General features: G+C 43.5%; 1 protein-coding gene across 3 annotated transcripts in view; it reads right to left on the reverse strand.

Moving 5' to 3' along the window:
* Window positions 1-280: 280 nt before the first annotated feature.
* LOC106612693 (echinoderm microtubule-associated protein-like 2) overlaps window positions 281-22717 on the reverse strand; it is a 35435-nt gene continuing 12998 nt past the window's right edge. Inside the window, exons 1-22 of one of the 3 annotated variants that reach the window (XM_045724393.2) lie at window positions 22197-22355; window positions 19981-20187; window positions 17552-17684; window positions 17190-17294; window positions 11352-11374; window positions 8543-8672; window positions 7943-8092; window positions 7037-7106; window positions 6630-6740; window positions 4958-5053; window positions 4594-4728; window positions 4363-4462; window positions 4023-4177; window positions 3070-3195; window positions 2733-2864; window positions 2429-2496; window positions 2137-2225; window positions 1871-1968; window positions 1680-1767; window positions 1489-1584; window positions 1001-1131; window positions 281-772 (exon numbers count right to left, since the gene is read on the reverse strand). In XM_045724393.2, coding sequence (XP_045580349.1) covers window positions 647-772; window positions 1001-1131; window positions 1489-1584; window positions 1680-1767; window positions 1871-1968; window positions 2137-2225; window positions 2429-2496; window positions 2733-2864; window positions 3070-3195; window positions 4023-4177; window positions 4363-4462; window positions 4594-4728; window positions 4958-5053; window positions 6630-6740; window positions 7037-7106; window positions 7943-8092; window positions 8543-8672; window positions 11352-11374; window positions 17190-17294; window positions 17552-17684; window positions 19981-20187; window positions 22197-22203 — 2376 coding nt within the window. In that variant the 5' untranslated portion in view covers window positions 22204-22355 and the 3' untranslated portion in view covers window positions 281-646. Of the gene's footprint in view, window positions 773-1000; window positions 1132-1488; window positions 1585-1679; window positions 1768-1870; window positions 1969-2136; window positions 2226-2428; window positions 2497-2732; window positions 2865-3069; window positions 3196-4022; window positions 4178-4362; window positions 4463-4593; window positions 4729-4957; window positions 5054-6629; window positions 6741-7036; window positions 7107-7942; window positions 8093-8542; window positions 8673-11351; window positions 11375-15747; window positions 15983-17189; window positions 17295-17551; window positions 17685-19980; window positions 20188-22196; window positions 22356-22717 lie in introns of those variants that run through there. The other 2 variants (XM_014214108.3, XM_014214111.3) reach the window with 2 other exon arrangements.

Below are 22717 nucleotides of genomic sequence, written 5' to 3' on the forward strand. Positions count from 1 at the left end.
ATACAATGAAGTACGTATCCTCTAGGCATGTGGAAAAAGCCTAGGGTGTAAATTGGAAACTTCTGTATGTTTCATTGGTAGGAAGTGATACGAGTATACTGTAGTAGATGATTGACTACATAACGGTAGCGCCAAAGCAAGTCAGAAGACCAGAAATGGTTTGCAATTGTACATTAAACATCATTATTTTAGCGTTACCTTTTAAAGTTGCTGTTCACCGTTTGTATCACTGCCTCTGGTAAACAGCTCAGTATCAGAGTATCAGAGTATTCAAACATGATTGGGTTAGAAACTTTATTAACAAAACGAAGGCAAAGCACAGCTTAAGCTTACTCCTAAATATGTATTAAGTGCTAGGTGTCACACCACCACATTACAGTTAATATTAGAATACCACAGCCACTCAGATATACCTTTATAGACCTTTGCAACATAAATAGCAGCTACAACTGTGTTTAAATAGCCTTAAAATAGTCTCGACATGCTTATTCTCTGAAGTCAGTGCCCACCTAGTGGCACCTCAGGACAGTACCATCAAACGTATGTGCAGAGAGGAGAGGGTTAAAGGTGGGTGTTTTTATAGGCACAGCATTGCTGCCCCCTGGTGGGCAGGAGGCGACGGTGGAGACTGATGCAGCGGGGTTGTCTAAGCGACCACCCACTGGAGGATGCTGGTGTCCTTCCCTCCGGTGGAGATCAGGTGACTGTCGTCGTGGAGAAAGGCAACGTTGGTCACATGGCTGCTGTGGCCACCATAGGTATGGCTTGGGGCCTGCATGTCGTGACAAGGAGGGAGAAGGGAGATGGACACATAAGTAAACAATTAATCCACTGAGGGAAAAATCCTAATTTCCACTTTAATAAAAAAAATGTTTTATTGGAAGTTAGGATTTCCCCCTGAATGATTAACTTACATATGTTTAGATGCAAACAGGTTAACTTAGGTGGATGAGAAAACACTCAAATAAAGTGTATAAGATGTAAATGATGACAAGCGTACCCTTGGCTGGGAGCAGGGGTTGGAGAACAAGTGCACTTTGCCAAAGTCATCAGCAGAGGCCAGCAGGGAGGAGTCATGTGACCTGCACACGGCGTTGATGTCCGTGCCGTCAGCACCGTCAGGCCAAACACCTAGATAGAACCAGTGATATAGCAGTAAAACAAAATAGGTGGGTAAACTTTTTTTTCCCACCGGTCGCGGTGGTAATGCTTAAGTTCCTATACTTTCAATGCATACTTCCGCAAAAGGTGGGTAGACTGTTTACTTGCGAACCAAACCAGCCCAGAGGCAGGAAACAAGAGACTTCCACTTGATACAACTGCAAAAACTAACAGCTCCATTTTAAAGTGATTGGACTGCTGTCACAATCTGCAATTGCTAGAGTGACCTGAACTGACTGTAAAGAACTCAGTGAGTTACAGTTGAAGCATATAAGTTTCGTTTCTTGGATTTGCCATCATTACCCCAAACAGGAAGTGGTAACTCACCAAAGACGCTGAAGCCTAGAACACAAGTGGAGGTTGCCCACTCCACATTACGAACTAGATCCATGCTCGTCACATGTTTGCCGCTTGAAGCTTCCCCTTTACCAGAAACAGAAGACGAGCTTGAATGTACCACAACACTACATAGACTACAGTTATAGACAGAGTTATCCATTTGGACAAAAGAGGCTCACAGAATAGGATCTCGTAGTCTCCTGAGTTGGTTACAATGTATTGGCTGTCGACGGACCAATCCAGGTGGGTGACAAAACTGGAGTGACCCTACGGAGGAAAAAAAGTAAAGAAAGCACAAAAATGTTAGTGTAATAGTAAAGAAAATAGAGGGATTTAATTTTCCATTAAAGGGATTGCCTTTCTTACTTACAGTGCATTTCCCCACACGGCTGTACTTCTTGCCATTCTCCATCACAGCATAGATGTAAACAAAGTTGTCATGGGAACCTACGGCTAGGAAGTTTCCGTCTAAGAGCAGGAGAGTTATTTTTTTGAGATTGGGGATGTAGGAGGTGGATAAGAATACTGTATAATCCTGTACCGTTTTGTTCAGACTTATTGGAGCCATTAAAAATGTGTATATTTAAGGTGGGATACACAGTATTATATTGTAAATGACAGTGTCTTGTACAGTACCTGGGGAGTACTTGATATTAGAGATTATCTCGTTGCCATCAGTGTGCATGAACACCAGGTCTCGGGTGTCAGCGTCCAGCACCAACCACCTACAGACACACAGACAGGATGAGGAAGTATACTGTAGGTGAGACCATTTGATAGTATCAGGGGAATGACACCATGTACTCAAATTCCATACCAAATCCTTCATCCTGTCTAAATGAATTGGGGACATGTGCCGTTAGCGTTTCATTGTCCAATAAGAGACGATTGGTAAGCCAATGTGTGAGGGTCTGAGGATGTACAGTACCTTCCTGTCATGGTGCCCACTGCCAGCACAGCTCCACTGGGGTGGAACCCTGCAGAGCGCCCTGGGTCCTGGGGAATGGAGGGAGACATGCAGGATCAGCAGGGCTGCATGGTGCACCATCACATACAAGACACTAAGTCTGGACACTTACTATGGACTGATGTAAATTCACTAAACAGCTAGATGTTGTTTCAGGTGCCTTTGTCATTTCAGCAGGACCAACTATGTCAAACTACAACTCTCTTCTTGAAGCTGGTGTATATTCAAGAGACTAGCTACAGAGAAGAGTCGGAAGATTGAGAACCTCGATGGTCTTGCTCCAGAGAGGCTGATGGGAGTTGGCGTCCCATAGGTGGACCTGCTTGTCCTGGCCACAAGTCACAAACTGCTCCATGGAAGGATGGATGTCCAGACCCCACAGCTCATCTGTGTGACCCTGAGAGATTAAGAGAGAAGGCAAGAGAGGTGAGATTTTGAGAAAGGGTATTGCGTGTGCAGAAAAAGCAAAATGGAGACAGTTGAGGAAGAATGGTAAGAGAGGAAGGGAGAGAAGAGAAATATGGGGGTTATAAAACAGATATATACTTCCTACTGATGCGTAGGAAATAACTAGTTACAGTGGAAATTGAGAGGTTGTGTACCTGTACTATAGGGTTGAGTGTTTCAGGGAAGGAGCCTGTAAGGATGGTGTTCTTGGTGGTCCCCACTAACAGCTCCCCCTGCTTCCCCTCAGTCACGGCTCTCACTGGCCCAAACGCCTCAGGCACCTGAGAGAGGACATACGACAGCAACAAGCATAAAACTATACATCTCATCTGTCATTCTCAAGTTGCATTACGAGTACCCAAAAGACACCTACACTACCGCTCAAAAGTTTGGGGTCACTAAGAAATGTCCTTGTTTTTGAACAGACCCCTCACAAGTCCTCAACTGGCAGCTTCATTAAATAGTACCCGCAAAACACCAGCCTCAACGTCACCAGCGAAGAGGCGAATCCAGGATGCTGGCCTTCTAGGCAGAGTTGCAAAGAAAAAGCCACATCTCAGACTGCCCAATAAAAAGAAAAGATTAAGATGGACAAAAGAACAGCCCACATCTGTAGTCCTCATGCCTCCTTGCAGCATGCCTAAGGCACGTTCACACAGATGAGCAGGGACCCTGGGCATCTTTCTTTTGGTGTTTTTCAGAGTCAGTAGAAAGGCCACTTTAGTGTCCTAAGTTTTCACAACTGTGACCTTAATTGCCTACTGTCTGTAAGCTGCTAGTGTCTTAACGACCGTTCCACAGGTGCATGTTAATTAACTGTTTATTGTTCATTGAACAAGCATGGGAAACAGTGTTTAAACCCTTTACGATGAAGATCTGTGAAGTTACTTGGATTTTTACGAATTATCTTTGAAAGACAGGGTCCTGAAAAAGGGACATTTCTTTTTTTGCCAAGTTTAGTTAACAAACACTTGGTCTTTGTAACCGTCATGTGCTAAGGAAACAGTCAAGGGAAGTGATGACCTCAGCAGTCTGGATTTTGGCTCATATAGAGTACAGCATGTCCTTATCTGCATAAGGTTTACTCATCCACACCCTCTTCCCTCACCTCCATCTCACTCTGCTTGTTATAGTCGTGGTCCCAGAGCACCATCCTGCGGTCCTTCCCTCCGCCGGACACCAGTGTACCATCCTTCAGCACACACAGGGAGAAGATCCCGCCCTCGTGGGCCCTCGCCACCACCTGGCTGATCCGGTTCCCACCTGTCAATCACAAACCGCTGTCAAATAATATGCTTCAAGGAGGGACGTTTGTGGACTTGTGTGATTGGTACTTTATTCTTAATAAATTGCTTTCATGAAAGTAATGAAATGGATGTGTGAATTGAATGACTGGTTGCAGAGCACTAAGTTACAGTGGCTGAAAAGGCGATTGTCTTCAAACAGACCTTTGGCCCAGACGTAGATGTTCCCACTGGAGTCTCCTGTGATGGTGTCTCCGTTCTCAGCAAAGGCCACACACAGCACGTACTTGGGCTTCTCGTTTTTCTGGGAGAAAAGGTTTAACAGTTCTGTTATAATTCAATAATTACTTTGTGTACACAATATAATATTATTTTACAGTTATCAGTTGTAACAGGAAACAGAAGTTAACAGTTGTATTTCGGTCATCCACATACCTCAAACAGCCCCTGGCGCTTGGTGAGAGTGTTTCCGTCCATGGTCCAGAAGTTCAAGTGGGACTTCCCACAGGTGACGATCAGGTTGGCGTCCATGGGGTGGAAGGTTGCGGCCAGCACTGAGTCATTGGAGCACTGAAGGGGATGAGGGGAGACAATGGTGACTGACAATGGTGACTGACCGCACCACAGACTACAACCCTTACTCATACCCAGGCCTACACTGCTGACGCCTTCACTTCTCTTTATTTATGATAAGTGATCAATCAAGACTAGTCTTTATTGCAGTGATACACCATGAAATACTAAGGAAAGCAGCTCCCCTCATGCATACTGTAGTATATGTAGTCTGAGGATTCATCACCTTCACATCCGCCAGCTGCTTCTCCTTCTGCCAGTTCCACACAGACAGGGTGTGGTCATTGGCATCGTCGACGGCACAGAGATGAGCACCACCATTCTGTTGAAGCACAGGTATTTGTCAGCACTACATACATAACATTAATACACACACACTCTCATGTAAATAAATGGCTCTATTTGTTTCAGACAATTTATGGATATTTAACATATAAAAGGTGCATTCGAAAAGTATTCAGACCTTGACTTTTCCCACATTTTTACATTAAAGCCTTATTCTAAAATTGATTAAATTATCCCCCCCCCCCCCCCCCCCCCAATCTACACACAATACCCCGTAATGACAATGTGAAACAGGTTTTTAGAAATGTGTGCAGATTTATTAAAAACAAAAATATCACATTCACATAAGTATTCAGACCCTTTGCTATGAGACTCAAAATTAAGCTCAGGTGCATCCGGTTTCCAATGATTATTCTTGAGATGTTTCGACAACTTGGAGTCCACCTGTGGTGAATACAATTGGTTGGACATGATTTAGAAAGGCACACACTTGTCTATATAAGGTCCCACAGTTGACAGTGCATGTCAGAGCAAAAACCAAGTCATGATGTTGAAGGAATTGTCCGTAGAGCTCCGAGACAGGATTGTGTCGAGGCACAGATCTGGGGAAGGGTACCAAAAAATGTCTGCAGCATTGAAGGTCCCCAAGAACACAGTGGCCACCATCATTCTTAAATGGAAGTAGTAATCAGGCCTTTATGGTAGAGTGGCCAGACGGAAGCCACTCCTCAGTAAAAGGCACATGACAGCCCACTTGGAGATTGCCAAAAGGCACCTGAAGACTCTCAGACCATGGGAAACAAGATTCTCTGGTCTGATGAAACCAAGATTGAATTATTTGGCCTTAATGCCAAGTGTCACATCTGGAGGAAACCTGGCACCATCACTACGGCAAGGCATGGTGGTGGCAGCATCATGCAGTGGGGATGTTTTTCAGGGAGTGGGAGACTAGTCAGGATCGAGGGAAAGATGAACAGAGAAAAGTACAGAGAGATCCTTGATGAAAACCTGTTCCAGTGCTCAGACAGAGGCGACGGTTCACCTTCCAACAGGACAACGACCCTAAGCACGCAGGAGTGGCTTCGGGACAAGTCTCTGAATGTCCTTGAGTGACAGCCAGAGCTCAGGTTTGAACATCTCTGGAGAGACCTGAAAATAGCTGTGCAGCGACACACCACATCCAACCTGACAGAGCTTGAGAGGATCTGCAGAGAAGAATGGAAGAAACTCGAAGCTTGTAGCGTCATACCCAAGAAGACTCAAGGCTGTAATCGGTGCCAAAGGCTCTTCAACAAAGTATTGAGTAAAGGGTCTGAATACTTATGTAAATGTGATATCAATATATCTCAATATTTTATTTTAAATTTGCTAACATTTCTAATAACCTGTTTTTTCTTTGTCATTATGGGTTTTTGTGTGTAGATTGATGAGGAAAAAACGATTGAATCCATTTTAGAATAAGGCTGTAACGTAACAAAATGTGGAAAAAGTCAAAGGGTCTGAATGCATAGTATGCTGCCCTATTGTCATGGAACATGCTTTCAAAGTAATAATGAATGAATATGAATTACTTTCTCAAAGTTAGGTCTGTAATCACGTTGTGGAGTGCTTACCGACTTGGAGAAGGCCACACAGGTGACCGCCCGGTCAAACACGCCCATCCCGATGACATGCAGGGTATTGAGACTGACCGAATCCCACACACGCACATGAGGAGGCAACAGCTGACAGAGAGAGAGTGTGGGTGTGAGAGAAGGAAATTGAATACAGTGCTGTCATGTATTACAGTGAAATATATAAGATGGTCATAAGAGGACATAACAGGTCATTTCTTCAGAATGTGTTGATTTTAAATGTACCTTGCCCTCTAACAGCTGATAATGAAATTAAGGAAAGAGAGAGAAAGAGAGTGGGTCCGAGAGAGAGAAATTGGAAACACCGCAGTCATGTACATACTACTGTGAACCACAAGATGTCATTCCTTCAGAATAGAAGAAAAATGTTGATTTTTAAAATGTACCTTGCCATCTTTGGAGGTTCCAGCGACTTGTCCAGTGGCTATGGTGACCATGTCTGGATGGATGCCTAAGCTGCCAGGGAAGACGCACAGTGACAGTGTTGTGGTCGTAAAGCTAAGCTAACCTTTCCCACTGTCCTCTGGGGACTTCTTGTTTGTTTTTCAGTCTCTGTACTCAATGGCCTGTAATGCAGTCTACGTCAACTCATATATTCCACCCTTCATTAGTAAGTTAATAATACTTCAAAAAGCAAATAATGGGCCCTACAAACAAACACACTGGTATAAAAGGCCCTTGAAGAAGTATAAGTGTTGTGACGATACATAACTTTCATGAACGCATTTGCACATTTTGAAGGTAAATTCGACGTTATTATAGCCATACTGAAAACATTAGTCTACAATACAACTGAAAAAGTATGCTGGTCAGGCATATCAAAGAGTAGGCTGTAGCCCAACATGTATGAAAATGATACTGTGCAAGTAGGATATTACCATATACAGCCCAACCTTTGTTTGCACAGGAGACACTGCCTCAAACAGGACCTAATTTAAATAGAGTTAGTTTATCCTGAATCAATGTGTCATTCAAGGAAGATCTCTTTGCACAGTAAGCCTTGGAAAATTCAAATCTACCTTGCCCCGGTTTCAATCAAATGATAGCTGATGATTATCAGATGAAACTGTGAATGCCATACAGTGAGCAATCACATTTAGCAAAATGTATTCCAAATGAAACCTCTTGCCCTTTTGCGAAGCCTATCACGTGCATTGCGGCATCACCCTCTGCAGTGAAAGCTAAGGCTAAGAAGAAAAGGTAGATTTCCTGAAGAAAAGTTGTGCTTGCGCCAGTCAACCAAAGGTTATAGTAGTGGGAGATGCTGAACCAAGCACACTAACTAGCCTTACCATTTGACATCGTCGTTGTGGCCCAGGTAATGTCTCTGCTGCTGTTCCTCCACATTGTAGAGCACCACCACGGAGGCATTGAAGTAGACTATCTCCCCTGTGGGGAGCAGGTAGAGGTTGGAGCGGCAGTCTCTGCCCCTGTACCCATACCTGGACAACCGAGGGTTAAGGACCACAACAGTAATCCTGTCTGAACAACCATAGTGCTGAACAGTAGGAGGCTAATGCCATCTCAGAACTTATGGGAGGTAAGTACAATACAAACCAAAGACGTTACTCTCCAGGGGCCATAAAGTCAAACACAAGTGATCAACTATACAAAATAGTAAAGTGGTCATATATTCTTGTGTGACATCAGTAATGAAACACTGAAATGTCCTTTCTCAAAATGTGCATTATACTTCTATAGCCATTGTCCCAAACCATCTGGGGTGTAATCATTAGTCCAACCCTAACAAACTGAAAATGTGTAACAAAAACAAGTTTATATTGGAAAAATTCAGGTAGGTCTCTTCCTGTTTTGTTCTGTTTAGTTCCTAGTGAATACACCCCTGCATGCCTAGCAGCACTACTCTCTGTTTGTCAGTCACAGAAGGATACACCCACTGCAGTTTCAGCTTGTGCTCAGGCAGCGCCCCCTTGTGGTCCAGGCTGTAGCTGTCCCTCTTCTGGTCAGGCATGTGCATGGTGACTGGCCGACCCCTCAGGAACATCCTCACATAGCCATCCTCTGACACAGGAGAGGGGGCGAGATAAGAACATGAAGGTGAGGGATTTTTTAAATATTTATTTTTATGGTGAAACACTCTATACCGTTCCTTGCAAGCATGATAGCGTGTATGGTAGGTAGTGAAATGTAACAGCCTTTTGAACATAAGCACTCAAAGAAATTCTGTTCCCCCACCCATGTAAGAGGCAGGACTTGTGCATTGAATCACTGAAGCAAAACACAGTGAATTCAGAAAGTATTCAGACCCCTTAACTTTTCCCACGTTTTGTTATGGGTGGCAGGTAGCCTAGTGTTTAGAGCATTGGGCCAGTAGCCGAAAGGATGGTAGATTGAATCCCCGAGCTGACAAGGTAAAACTCTGTTGTTCTGCCCCTGAACAAGGCAGTTAACCCACTGTTCCTGGCTGTCATTGTAAATAAGAATTTGTTCTTAACTGACTTGCCTAGTTAAACAATATTAATTACGTCACAGCCTTATTCAAAATGGATTAAGAACAAAAAAAAACTCAATTTACACACAAAATACCCCATAAATGACAAAGCGAAAACAGGTTTAGAAATTGTTGCAAATGTATTGCAAATTTAAAAAGTATTTCAGACCCTTTATTCAGTACTTTGTTGAAGCACCTTTGGCAGCGAATACAGACTTGAGACTTCTTAGGTATGACACTACAAGCTTGGCACACCTGTATTTGGGGAGTTTCCCCCATTCTTCTCTACAGATACTCTCAAGCTCTGTCAGGTTGGATGGGGAGCGCCTGTCAGGTTGGATGGGGAGCGCCTGGTCTCTCCAGAGCTGTTCGATCGGGTTCCATTCCGGGGTCTGGATGGGCCAATCAAGGACATTCAGACACTTGTCCCAAAGCCTATCCTGCTTTGTCTTGGCAGTGTGCTTAGAGTCGTTGTCCTGTTGGAAGGTGAACCGTTGCCCCAGTCTGAGGTCCTAAGCAAGTTTTCATCAAGGATCTCGCTGTACTTTACTCCGTTCATCTTTCCCTCGATCGTGACTAGTCTCCCAGTCCCTGCCACTGAAAAACATCCCACAGCATAATGCTGCCACCACCATGTTTCACCGTAGGGATGGTGCCAGGTTGCCTCCAGACGTGACTCTTGGCATTCAGGCCAAAGAGTTCAATCTTGGTTTCATCAGACCAGAGAATCTTGTTTCTCATGGTCTGAGAGTCCTCTAGTTGCCTTTTGGCAAACTCCAAGCGGGCTGTAATGTGCCTTTACTGAGAAGTGGCTTCCATGTGGCCACCAGCATAAAGGCTTGATTGGTGGAGTGCTGCAGAGATGGTTGTCCTTCTGGAAGGTTCTCCCATCTCTACAGAAGAACTCTGGAGCTCTGTCACCTCCCTGACCAAGGCCCTTCTCCCCCAATGGCTCAGTTTGGCCGGGCGGCCAGCTCTAGGAAGAGTCTTGGTGGTTCCAAACAACTTCCATTTTAGAATGATGGAGGCCACTGTGTTCTTGGTGACCTTCAATGCGGCAGACATTTTTGGTACCCTTCCCCAGATTTGTGTCTCGACACAATCCTGTCTTGGAGCTCTACGGACAATTCCTTCGACCCCATGGCTTGGATTTTGCGCAGACATGCACTGTCAACTGTGGGGCCTTATATAGACAAGTGTGTGCCTTTCCAAATCATGTCCAATCAATTGAATTTACCACAGGTGGACTCTAAGTTGTCGAAACATCTCAAGGATGATGAATGGAAACAGAATGCACCTGAGCTCAATTTCAAGTCTCATTGCAAAGGGCCTGAATACTTATGTAAACATAGCTAAGATTTCTAAAAACCTGTTTTCGCTTTGTTATGATGAGGTATTGTGTGTAGATGGATAAAAAAAAGTGGAAACGGTCAAGTGGTCTGAATACTTTCCGAATGCACCGTATATAGCTTTAGTGCATGTCATTTCAAACTGTTCTAAAGCTTTGCAGATTTTTTTTTATTTCAGGCACTACAATTACTCAGGGTACCCCATAATACCGTCTCTCTTGGCTGACATGACATATAAAAACTAATTGCGGTTATGGTTTGCATTATAGTGCTGCGGCTGCTGTGAGTCAATTGAGCTCATTATCGGAGCAGTGTGCTGTCCTCTCTGGCTCTGACCATGCAGCTCTGCGGTCCCTAATCATTTACCCAAGCACTCAGAGGACAAGGGAAAATGCAGGTAATTGGCTTGTTAAAAATGAATACAGCCCCCAACAATAACAGACAGGCTATTGGTTGTTGTTTATTGGACATGTTCATTCTTTACTTCAGTGCTCCTGTTTCATGGATTTCCGTGTAGTAACCTGGGCAATGCTTATTTGTTATGGGGCGGCAGGTAGCCTAGTGGTTAGAGCGTTGGACTAGTAACCGAAAGGTTGCTAGATCGAATCCCCGAGCTGACAAGGTAAAAATCTGTCGTTCTGCCCCTGAACAAGGCAGTTAACCTACTCCTAGGCCGTCATTGTAAATAAGAATTTGTTCTTAAGTGACTTGCCTAGTTAAATTAAAGTTACATAAAAAATTAAAATGCTCAGTGCCTGGAAATTATGTTTTTGTTTGCATATAATGAATTATCTTGCTAGGTACACTGTATTCTTTAGTCAAACTGTGAGGTATAAAAAGGGTGCCGAGTATGGTAAAGGAATCACTCACACGCACGCCTGTGGCTGTGCTAAGACGTACCTGCATTGACAGCGCATTCTTTGCTGAAACAGAAAAAAAGAGAAAAGAACAGATATCAGTGGATTGTTATACACATCAAGGTGACTGTTAAAACAGTGTGAGCAGTCGACGTTCCTGAGATGCAGTTTAACTCATGGTGTTGCTGCAATGGACTAAATTATTCAGTGACCTCATCCTTTATTCCTGACCGCCTACTTTTTATTTATCTACATTAGAATTACAGTAGAGCCCATTTACCAGCTCCACAATGCACGTTTAGCATTATTCAAATAGAGCTGCAAGATTAAAAGCAATAGTTCATACCGTAGCGCATATAGACAACATAACCATATTACATATAGTATTCACAGGCGCAAACAATGCGGAAGGGAAATTACTGTATTCATGATGTGTTAGGGGTAGCCGTAAATACAACTGGTGCCATGCCGAGAAATGAAAAACAAGGAGAGTTATTGTGAGAGAGAGAGAGTGGTAGAGAATTAAATACAGAGCAAGAGAGATACAGAGACGACACGACAGTCAATATCCTATAGAGTGGCCTCTCCAGCACCACCCTACAGCAGCTGAAAAGTAATGAGTTTCTGTCAAGGCCACTGACAGATTGCCGAGGTAGGACAGTTTGAGAGTACCATGGCAACACAGTCACAGGAGTGATGATAAGCAAGATAAGAGAGACTCTAGGAGAAACAATCCCTCTCAGTTTGTAGGGAACATGAATTGCATGAAATAGCCATGAAGGCCATCTTAACCATCTGAAAGTATAGTGCAGTAGGTTTTTCAGTATGGAGGGAGACTGTGTATACAATTACAATACTACTGAAGATTGTTCTTTGACAGCTTGCTTTATTCATTCTTGCTATTCAAACTGAAAATGTATTGTAGTACATTCGGGACAATAAAAAAAAGTTTGGATACTCGCAAGGCACAACACACAACAGGGACCAAATTTGGTCAACAGACTGAGGACATAAAAGGGTGAAGTAAACAGTGAGGATTTTATATTTCTGTCCTTGGCAGAGCATTCATCCACTACAGTGTATTACATCTGGAGACTGGTTGTTTGTGGGGCAACCAGAGACAGCCGGGGAAGGGCTCTCTTTAAAGTGGCCAAGAAAATACCTGTTTGTCTCCCTGCCTGCTGCTTTCAAAAAGAGGAGAGGCCCTGTTGTGTCCAATGAGAGACACTGAAAGATCCAAAGCCACAAAGGCATTTACTTCGGAATTATTCATGATCCGTGTGTTTCTTTTCAAATCATTAAAACAAGTAGCAATCTGCAGCATTTTGTACAAGATAGTTACTTATTATGTTGAATTCTTTGAAGTAAGTACCAGAAAATACTCTATCGCCTAGCATCATTATCGAGTAAATTCCAGGTGCTACTGCAACACAGAGAACACATCCAGAACGGCCTTCTGTACAGATTGTTGTAGCGTTACATCATTTTGAATAGACTTCACAAAGAGCAAGACTACATTCCGCATGGAAAACGAGAGGACATGGAACGTGTGATACGATTGTGTTGTCTCAATTAGTAAAATACATGCATGTTGGAGTCTGTACTGATGTGGCCCTGTCCGGGGGTATCATCGGATGGGGCCACAGTGTCTTCTGATCCCTCCTGTCTCAGCCTCCAGTATTTATGCTGCAGTAGTTTATGTGTCGGGGGGCTAGGGTCAGTCTGTTACATCTGGAGCATTTCTCTTGTCTTATCCGGTGTCCTGTGTGAATTTAAATATGCTCTCTCTAATTCTCTCTTTCTGTCTTTCTCTCGGAGGACCTGAGCCCTAGGACCATGCCTCAGGACTACCTGGTATGATGACTCCTTGCTGTCCCCAGTCCACCTGGCCGTGCTGCTGCTCCAGTTTCAACTGTTCTGCCTGCGGCTATGGAACCCTGACCTGTGCACCGGACGTGCTTGTTGCACCCTCGACAACTACTATGATTATTATTATTTGACCATGCTGGTCATTTATGAACATTTTAACATTTTAACATCTTGACCATGTTCTGTTATAATATCCACCCTGCACAGCCAGAAGAGGACTGGCCACCCCTCATAGCCTGGTTCCTCTCTAGGTTTCTTCCTAGGTTTTTGGCCTTTCTAGGGAGTTTTTCCTAGGGAGTTTTTCCTAGCCACCGTGCTTCTTTCACACGCTTTGCTTGCTGTTTGGGGTTTTAGGCTGGGTTTCTGTACAGCACTTTGAGATATCAGCTGATGTACGAAGGGCTATATAAAAATTTATTTGATTTGAACAGTTGTCTAGCATAAAGCAAACAGAAATTGTGGCCAATAATGTAGTGGTCTTGCAGTTTGAGTCTTTCAGGCAATTACTGGATGGTGTTGCAGCAGCGGGGAGAGTGGTTTTAGTCAAGATCCTGTGCACTCAGACAATACGGCTGAGATTTTCAGAGCAAATTAATGCTAGGCACTCAGTGAGCTGTGTTATCCCAGCAGCGAAGTGATTGAGAGCCTACTGTATCAAACACTGTATGACAAGTCAGCATAGAGAGATAGAAAAGTGGTCAAACAGGATATCATGAGCTCTTCCTCAACCAGTATTTGCATGCGTTCAGACCCCTGAATCAAATTTGCCATTCAAATACATTCAATCTGTTCCTCGTCCTCAGGCTCAGCTATACCATCGAGCCAGTCTGCAATCAGGGTGCGTCAGTCGATATGTTTAATGCACGTGGATGAGCAAAAGTGCTAATCAATAGTCATTCTGCAGAGCAAGAGGAATCAGTAATCCAAACCAGCCACACACGATCACAATGAAACTGAAACATTGCAACAGCGAGGGGGGAATGTTAAAAGTAAGCCCCTCTCTGTCATAGAAAATCAAGCCCATGTGGGAAAAACGCCCATTCTTTTTGGTTTGTTGACTCACACACCCGTAATGTAATTAGGATCTGCCCAAAACTGGAACGGGACAGCGCTCCCACTAGCCTATTCATAGACGCCAACTCTAGTGTCTATTCACAAAGGTATCTTCCGATCAGGGGGTTTAGTTAAGAGCCCTGATCCTCTGTCAACGTTGACACGCATCGCTTGCGATACAGTTTTGGTAACAAAAGGACCTTATATATGCTATATCAGCGAAAAAATAATAATTTTTAAAAAAGGTCGAATTACTACACACTTTTATAGGGTCACCACGCACCCATACTTCCATGTTACAGCACTCGTTTACAGAAAACAGAGGGAAGACACCTGTGCTAAATCAACTATCTGCGTCTCTGAACACCTGTGTGTAAACAGAAGACAGACAAAACGTGTTGTCACTGAAAAATACTGTCAGCTGCAACTGTGTTAAAACCGGTTCAAACAGTGTACAGTGAGTGTTTTGTGAAATAATTTTGAGGTTATATTAAAGTAGAGGTATTTATGATTCTAGAACCGTAACGCAATTGAGAATCGATTCACGTCTAGATGGAGTATTTGGTTGTTTTGGCTTCGAGCCAATTCACCCTTTAAACAGAACATGTAAGGTCCTTGGACTAAGGAGTACTGTTAGGCTCCTTTAGTCCAATATTAAGCTAACCTGGGACCATGTGAACTACAATCCCTACACTGTTAATGTTTAGTAACGTTAATAATCCTCGCTTGCAATACGGTTTTGGAAACATAAAGCCCTCTACTTTCACATCACATTAAAATAATTTCACAAATGCAAAATATATACTTATTGTACACTGTTTTAACACAGTTGCAGCCTATAGTATTTTTCAGTTACAACCCTTTTCTGGCGTACTTTTTCCGTTACACACAGGTGTTCGGAGCGTGCTAGAAAGCAAATTAGCACAGGTGGTCGCCTCTTTCTTCCGTTTGTCTTCAGTAATCAGCGCTGTAACATGGAAATATGGTAACCATAACCCTAACCTTATAAAAGGTGTGTATCAATTTAACTTTAAGCTTTTTTGAAAATAATTTGTTGCCGATATGAAAGATAAGGTACTTTATGCTTCCAAAACCATACCGCAACAATATGCATTTAGACCAAACGTTGTGGCTCTTAAAGCGCCAATATGTTACTTTTTGGGTGACCTGACCAAATTCCTATAGAAATGTGAGTTATAGATCCTTCACTCATTGAAAGCAAGTCTAAGAAGATATGTTCTCTGTGCAAACTATTCGTTTTTTTTCTACCAGGAAATGGCAGAGTGATTTCTGCATATTGCACCTTTAACAGTTTGTTGTAAATCACAATTGACCTTTGTTCTGTGCTGCCCCTCCCAAACCCCACTGAAAATAAAACCATCAAAAGGTCTGCATGACCACAATTTAAAAAAAAGTTACTGCTTCCTGTTGGAAAAAACGATCCATCCACTCAAAATGGCTTTTTAAACAATCTCCTTCCTAACTGAAGACTGTTTAAGTATAAAGCATTCCTTTACCTGGGTGATCTCTTCATGGTAACTTTTCCGTTAGGTAACAGCACAGTGTTGGCAAGGTGGTTCACAAAACAGAACCCTGTCGACAACTAACAGGCTTCCTTGTTGATTCAGTTAACTTTACTGGGCACTTTTTCCACCAATGGGGAGGCACTTCCTTACTCTGCTGGACCTCCCCTCTGCTCGGTAACCACACCTCCTTTACCTACACCCCTGAAATTTGACACCCTCAGCAGAGCGAGCTCATTGAGGGAGGAGGGAGTGGACGAGTGACTGTATCCATCTGTCTTTCAAAGCTTAATAGCACCTCTATAAAACCAATCAGATATTGTTATCTACTATTCAAACAATGAGCAGGTGTGGGGTGTTTATGTTCGGTACAAGCAACCAACCATGCATTTGACTGTGAATACACTGTTCCATCTTCCTTTATTAATCGACTGCTGTGTTCACCATTACTTAGATGTATGTCAATAATGATGCTGTTAAATACAGTAACCTACATAACACTGGACTAAAATGATGGAAGTACATGTTAAAACACATCAGCAGATCTGTATTTCTATACGTATGTTGTCAACATAGAGAGATCATATCACCTCCCTCCCTGGCTGTCTCCTCTCCTCCCTAGACATTACACATACACGAGTCTAAATGATTCAAGCCAGTCTAACATACAGCGTGCATTCACATGCTCTCTCCACAGAAATACAACACCACGGTGTTACACAGCAATGCATCCGTGGTGCATTCCCACAAGTGTTTAATGATCCTTTGTCATCTGATCTGAACAGCGAGAGGTTAAAAACAACGATCGGTCTACTGATCAGAGTGTCCTAAATTGGACAACAACAAAACCACACCGAGACCTTGGGACCTCTACTGTCAGAATACAATGTCAGCCCGAGGAAGAGCTGGGAAGAACACAGACACACACCATATGTCACCTGTCTGATCAAAAAGGGAGAAAGAAAGGGTATTTACAGTATATCTGGCAAGGGAGGCAGATATGGCTGCTCAGTATGTGGCAAGCGGTCTTGATATTTTCCCCTGAGATCAGAGATGAGCTGTACACCCATTCTCAGATGTCGGGTCGACTGTACAGATGTATATGAGGTATGCACAGATGTATATTAGCACCGACGTAAGCTACGGCTACAGATGCCTTGTGGATAAAAGAGGGACATAGTTAAGTGTAACACTGAGCGGCCTAAGCATAAACGTACAGTATGTGAGAATGCAGTGCTAAGGTGCTCCCTGCTTTGGTCTTCTCTAGCCAATGACTACATCATTGTCAGTCAGAGGGGTTGCTTGGCTGCACACCATGATCTCTCATTTAGCCAGAAAGAGCAGGAGTGATTGCTGTGTCAGTGTTTCGAGGTTTAGCTGAGTCAGTGTCTGTGTTGAGAGGGTTAGCGGTGTCTGTGCTTGTTTCAAACTGTCACCTGCTCCTGCCACATGCGGAGCTGCTGGATGAGGTGGTTCTGCTTCTGCTGTCAGACACCGTCTCTCTCCTGGCCGTGGAGAGGCGCTCCGTCGACATGCTCTTCCTGGTGGGGGAGGATAGGTGAGAGGGGGAAGAAGGAAGAGGAAAAAGATGAGGTGGAAAGAGGGGGAGGGTGAAGAGTGAACCAGGGTATTGAGAGGGATATGAAAGGCAAGAAATGTCCCCAGTCATTAGTTTGCAGTGCCTACTCTACAGTAGATGCAATGCCACACTGCCACCCTAAGGTTGAGTTTGGAAATGCACATTAGAAGTATACCAAGAAAAACAGTATTAGATCCACACATTCGGACAATGTCTTACCTTTTGATTGACAGCGACACTTCCTTTTTGGGAGAAGAGGGGGAGGAAGGGTATCCCCCCATACGTTTCTGCTGGACATAACCATTGCTGAGAGTGAGAGGCTTGGATGGTAAGGCTTGCAGGAGTTGGCGCACTGGCATCAAGAGGGAGAGAAGAATGGTTCAGTAAACAGATGTATGTTATTGAAGTTTTTCAATCAACACTGCAAATTCTTACCAAAGACTAAATACAGTACATGGTTTATCTCCATTGCAAGTCTCATCTTTAAATACATGTAAAAAATATATATAGTTTCCTGATCTTTCTTATATCAAACTTCCTTTAGATTTAAAAAATAATTTTTATTATCTGTTTATCCATGTATGAAGCTGTTATTCAATGCGTTTCTATGGGCCAAATTAAATGCTTAAATCAACAAATGTTTATATATATTTTTTGATACCTTAAGCTGATTCCAAATCACATAGCCAAATGATCCTTGGTATGACCATCTAAAAACAATTCCCCCTGGCTGGCAACCAACACTCTCCACGCCTTGTGCATCAGGTTTATAATGCAACATCCTCAGTAGAAGTAGCCTCACATATCAAGCTTCTAGACTCTCCTATTACAGCTAATACAGTTGAAATCGGAAGTTTACATACACCTTAGCCAAACACTTTTAAACTCAGTTTTTCACAATTCCTGACATTTAATCCAAGTAAAAATACCCTGACTTAGGTCAGTTAGGATCACCACTTTATTTTAAGAATGTGAAATGTCAGAATAATAGTACAGAGAATGATTTATTTCAGCTTTTATTTCTTTCATCACATTCCTAGTGGGTCAGAAGTTTACATACACTCAATTAGTATTTGGTAGCATTGCCTTTAAATGGTTTAACTTGGGTCAAACGTTTCAGGTAGCCTTCCACAAGCTTCCCACAATAAGTTGGGTGAATTTTGGCCCATTCCTCCTGACAGAGCTGGTGTAACTGAGTCAGGTTTGTAGACCTCCTTGCTCGCACACACTTTTTCAGTTCTGCCCACAAATTTTCATTAGGATTGAGGTCAGGGCTTTGTGATGGCCACTCCAATACCTTGACTTTGTTGTCCTTAAGCCATTTTGCCACAACTTTGGAAGTATGCTTGGGGTCATTATCCATTTGGAAGGCCCCATTTGCGACCAAGCTTTAACTTCCTGACTGATGTCTTGAGATCATGTTGTTTCAATATATCCACATAATTTTCCTTCCTCATGATGCCATCCATTTTGTGAAGTGCACCAGTCCCTCCTGCAGCAAAGCACCCCCACAACATGATGCTGCCACCCCCGTGCTTCACGGTTGGGATGGTGTTCTTAGGCTTGCAAGTCTCCACCAAAAAGGAACTTTGACTATACAACTTTGACTATACAAGAAAGAATATATCACATATGGAAAGTGAAAAAATAAACAGCATTTGTAGTTGGTCCCTTTAATTTAACAATTTCTCCACAGAGGGTTAGTTTTCATTATGACCAAACAGTTCTATTTTTGTTTCATCAGACCAGGGGACATTTCTCCAAAAAGTACTATCTTTGTCCCCATGTGCAGTTGCAAACCGTAGTCTGGCTATTTTATGGTGGTTTTGGAGCAGTGGCTTCTTCCTTGCTGAGCGGCCTTTCAGGTTATGTCGATATAGGACTCGTTTTACTGTGGATATAGATACTTCTGTACCCGTTTCCTCCAGCATCTTCACAAGGTCCTTTGCTGTTGTTCTGGGATTGATTTGCACTTTTCGCACCAAAGTACATTCATCTCTAGGAGACAGAACCCGTCTCCTTCCTGAGCGGTATGACAGCTGCGTGGTCCCATGATGTTTATACTTGCGTAGTATTGTTTGTACAGATGAACATGGTACCTTCAGGCATTTGGAAATTGCTGCCAAGGATGAACCAGACATGTGGAGGTCTACAATTGTTTTTCTGAGGTCTTGGCTGATTTCTTTTGATTTTCCCATGATGTCAAGCAAAGAGGCACTGAGTTTGAAGGTAGGCCTTGAAATACATCCACAGGTACACCTCCAATTGACTCAAATTATGTCAATTAGCCTATCAGAAGCTTCTAAAGCCATGACATCATTTTCTGGAATGTTCCAAGCTGGTTTAAGGCACAGTCAACTTAGTGTATGTAAACTTCTTACCCACTGGAATTGTGATACAGTGAATTATAAGTGAAATAATCTGTCTGTAAACAATTGTTGGAAAAACGACTTGTGTCATGCGCAAAGTAGATGTCCTAACCGACATGCCAAAACTATAGTTTGTTAACAAGAAATGTGTGGAGTGATTGCAAAACAAGTTTTAATGACTCCAACCTAAGTGTATGTAAACTTCTGACTTCAACTGTATGTCGACGAGACTACGATGGTCTAACGTGGTCCCAGCCTCCTAGCTCCCCAGCCCCTCACTCTTGGTGGGTGCGGCCACGGTAGGCCTCCTCCCCCCAGCTCCGGCCACAGGCTGGGTCAGCTCCTCACAGTAACCCAGTCTGCGCAGCGCATCGGCTAGTTCAGCCTTCAGCAACTGGAGCTCATCCTCCTGCAACTGGACACGCTGCTCCAGGTGGGACAGGCGGTCGTCCACGTCCATGGTGCTGCCCGAAGACACGTTGTCATCTGGGAGATAGGGAGAGAGAGTGGGGGAAATGGGGAGGGAGAGAGAGAGAGCGGGAGAAGGAAAAACGGACAGAATGACAGATAAGAGATGGTGTCAGGAACATGGAACAAAGGTGTTTTGTTGTTCACCTAGTGCAGTAGCAGGAATTTGCATAATTCTCCAAACTTTGTGTTTGTTTTTGCTAATAAAGATTACACTAGGCTACTTCCTTGACAAACAATATGTTGGTCTTAGATTCCTACACCAAAAATGACAGTGCTGGGGTTTCTGACAGAGATGAAAAGCTGTATTTGCTTGAAACAAAATTGAGGCCAACCCCGTTTTGAAGATTTTTTCTCTACATCACTGAAGAATAGCGGAGGTGCATAAAGATGATGGCCCCCATGCACTTAACACAAATGCCTCGGTTGCTAAGTTAACTGTATTGTACATTGGCCTCCTTTACTCTTTTGTGTGTTGTCATTAGCACATTATACCTGGGTACCCCAGTTGTAGCTCCAAGACACCGGCAATTTGAAAAAGTATATTGTGCTGATTCATTAGCGCGTTGAACCATGTCGCGCACCGTACTTTAAAATCTAATTGAATAGTGGTAAAACAATGACGTCATTTCTGAATTACTACATCTTCATGCACCTTCGCCATTGTGTGATGCTAGATAGACCCTAACCCCTCGTCCTTCACTGGGATGACATTGTTTGGCTGTCCAATTTAATCCTCTGTTTCAGCTCCAATGCTTAACTGTGCAATATCAGATAGGATGCCCTGTAACTGAAAGGTCTGACAATGTTTTCAAATGTCTTTCAACAAAACAATGCTGTTAAATCAGATTTTGTGACAATGCAACAGCATGCTGTACATACAGTATAATGCTGAGTTGACGACTGTTTGTTAGTTGATAACATTCCCGTATTCGTTATCATCATATGCCATTCAAATGACCAAGAGCCATTTATTTGCATACGACAATTCTACCTGGACTAATATGCATCTCTATCATGCAGTACTACCAACATGATTTCTGAGTATAATGCAAACTCTGACTGACATGCCTATTTACTCTGCCTGTCAGACCCAGTGGAACCAATGATCTCATCTCTCAGTCAGAAATATTGTGGAACAACACACATATTCAAAATTGGGCAGAGTGGAGAGTTTGACTTTAAAAATCCCAACATCTGTAAGAGGTTTTTATTCAGCAGGAGGGGAAATGAAAGAACATGTCAAACTGGATACTCCGACATGACAAATACCTATTGGATTTTATGGGGACTTAGGTATCGTTTTTCATTAGGGAAATAACCAGCAAGATTCTTTTCCCAAATTGAATTACTTGGCTGATGCTGTCAATTAACCATGGCGTGCTTTATAACCTTGGTCACAATTTGAAATCTGCTGAATAAAGCATTGATAAGATTTCAAATCGCCTCTGCAGCAAATGTAAATAACACTGCAAGTTACAAAACAACCACAGCTATGGAGCTTTACTCCACCCATCCCCATGTCACAAACTAAAAACACCTAATTGAAACGTTTCTGGTAATGAATTAAGTGTGATCATTCATTCATTTAAACCTACCTAATTATTCAACAATGAGTCCACATCAACACCATCACATTACTTTGTTAATGAAACAGCCTTCCCCCCCTCGCACTTTACACACAGTAGCTGTCCGACAGACTGCAGGCTTATGATGCATACTCAATAACTTTCTCTTTACTGCCTCCACCAGATGACACAGCACAGGCAAAGGACAGCTACAGCTAGCACAGTTAAAGCAGGTGGCCTCAGTGTTACAAATGCATGGCTACTAATGATATAATATGAAAATGAGGAAATGGGGAGAGGAGAGAGGGAATGGGAGGGGAAGAGGGAAGATTAGCAATATGGCATAAGGTGGAGAGGGATGAGACCCTGTGTGATGCGAGAGGACAATGGAGGTCGGGGGCGAAACCAAAGCCTGCTGAAATATTCATAGGGCTCTGGGCTCTGCTTGCTTTCCCTTACCTGTCATGCTCAGTCACTCAGCCAGCCAGCCAGTCACTCCGTCAGACAGCCTGCTCTCCTCTCCTTAGCTCTCTTGGGGGCTCCCAGGATGCCAAGTCTGGGCTTCTTTCTTATGTAGGGTTTTCCCCTCCTCTCCTCTACAGCCAGTGCCTGTTCTGCCTCCCTCTTCCTGGACCAACACTCCCCCCCCTTATTCTCCTCCTCCTCCCTAGTGGTACGTGCAGCTCACAAAGAGACAGGCGAGTCACAGTTTGTAACAGGACACTGCTCCCTGCAGCCCTGCCTCCACAGCGGCAGCAGCAGTGGGATGCAGCCGGAGGCTGGCTTGGCTGGGGGCCAGACCTATACTCTGCTGCAGAAACAGCCAGGCACTACCAGGAAGTGAGACTGCAGTGGGTGGGATCCGAGTCTCCTCCATTCATGACTGTTACGCACGCCTCTAGAAAGAGGGAACGCAACACCCTGCTACAACTCAACTCTCCTTGTTGTGAATAAGGTAGGGAAGTGTAGGTGTGAACAAG

This window comes from Salmo salar, chromosome 09, assembly GCF_965601325.2.
Source record: "Salmo salar chromosome 09, fSalSal1, whole genome shotgun sequence".
In the NCBI taxonomy this organism is placed as follows: Eukaryota; Metazoa; Chordata; class Actinopteri; order Salmoniformes; family Salmonidae; genus Salmo; species Salmo salar.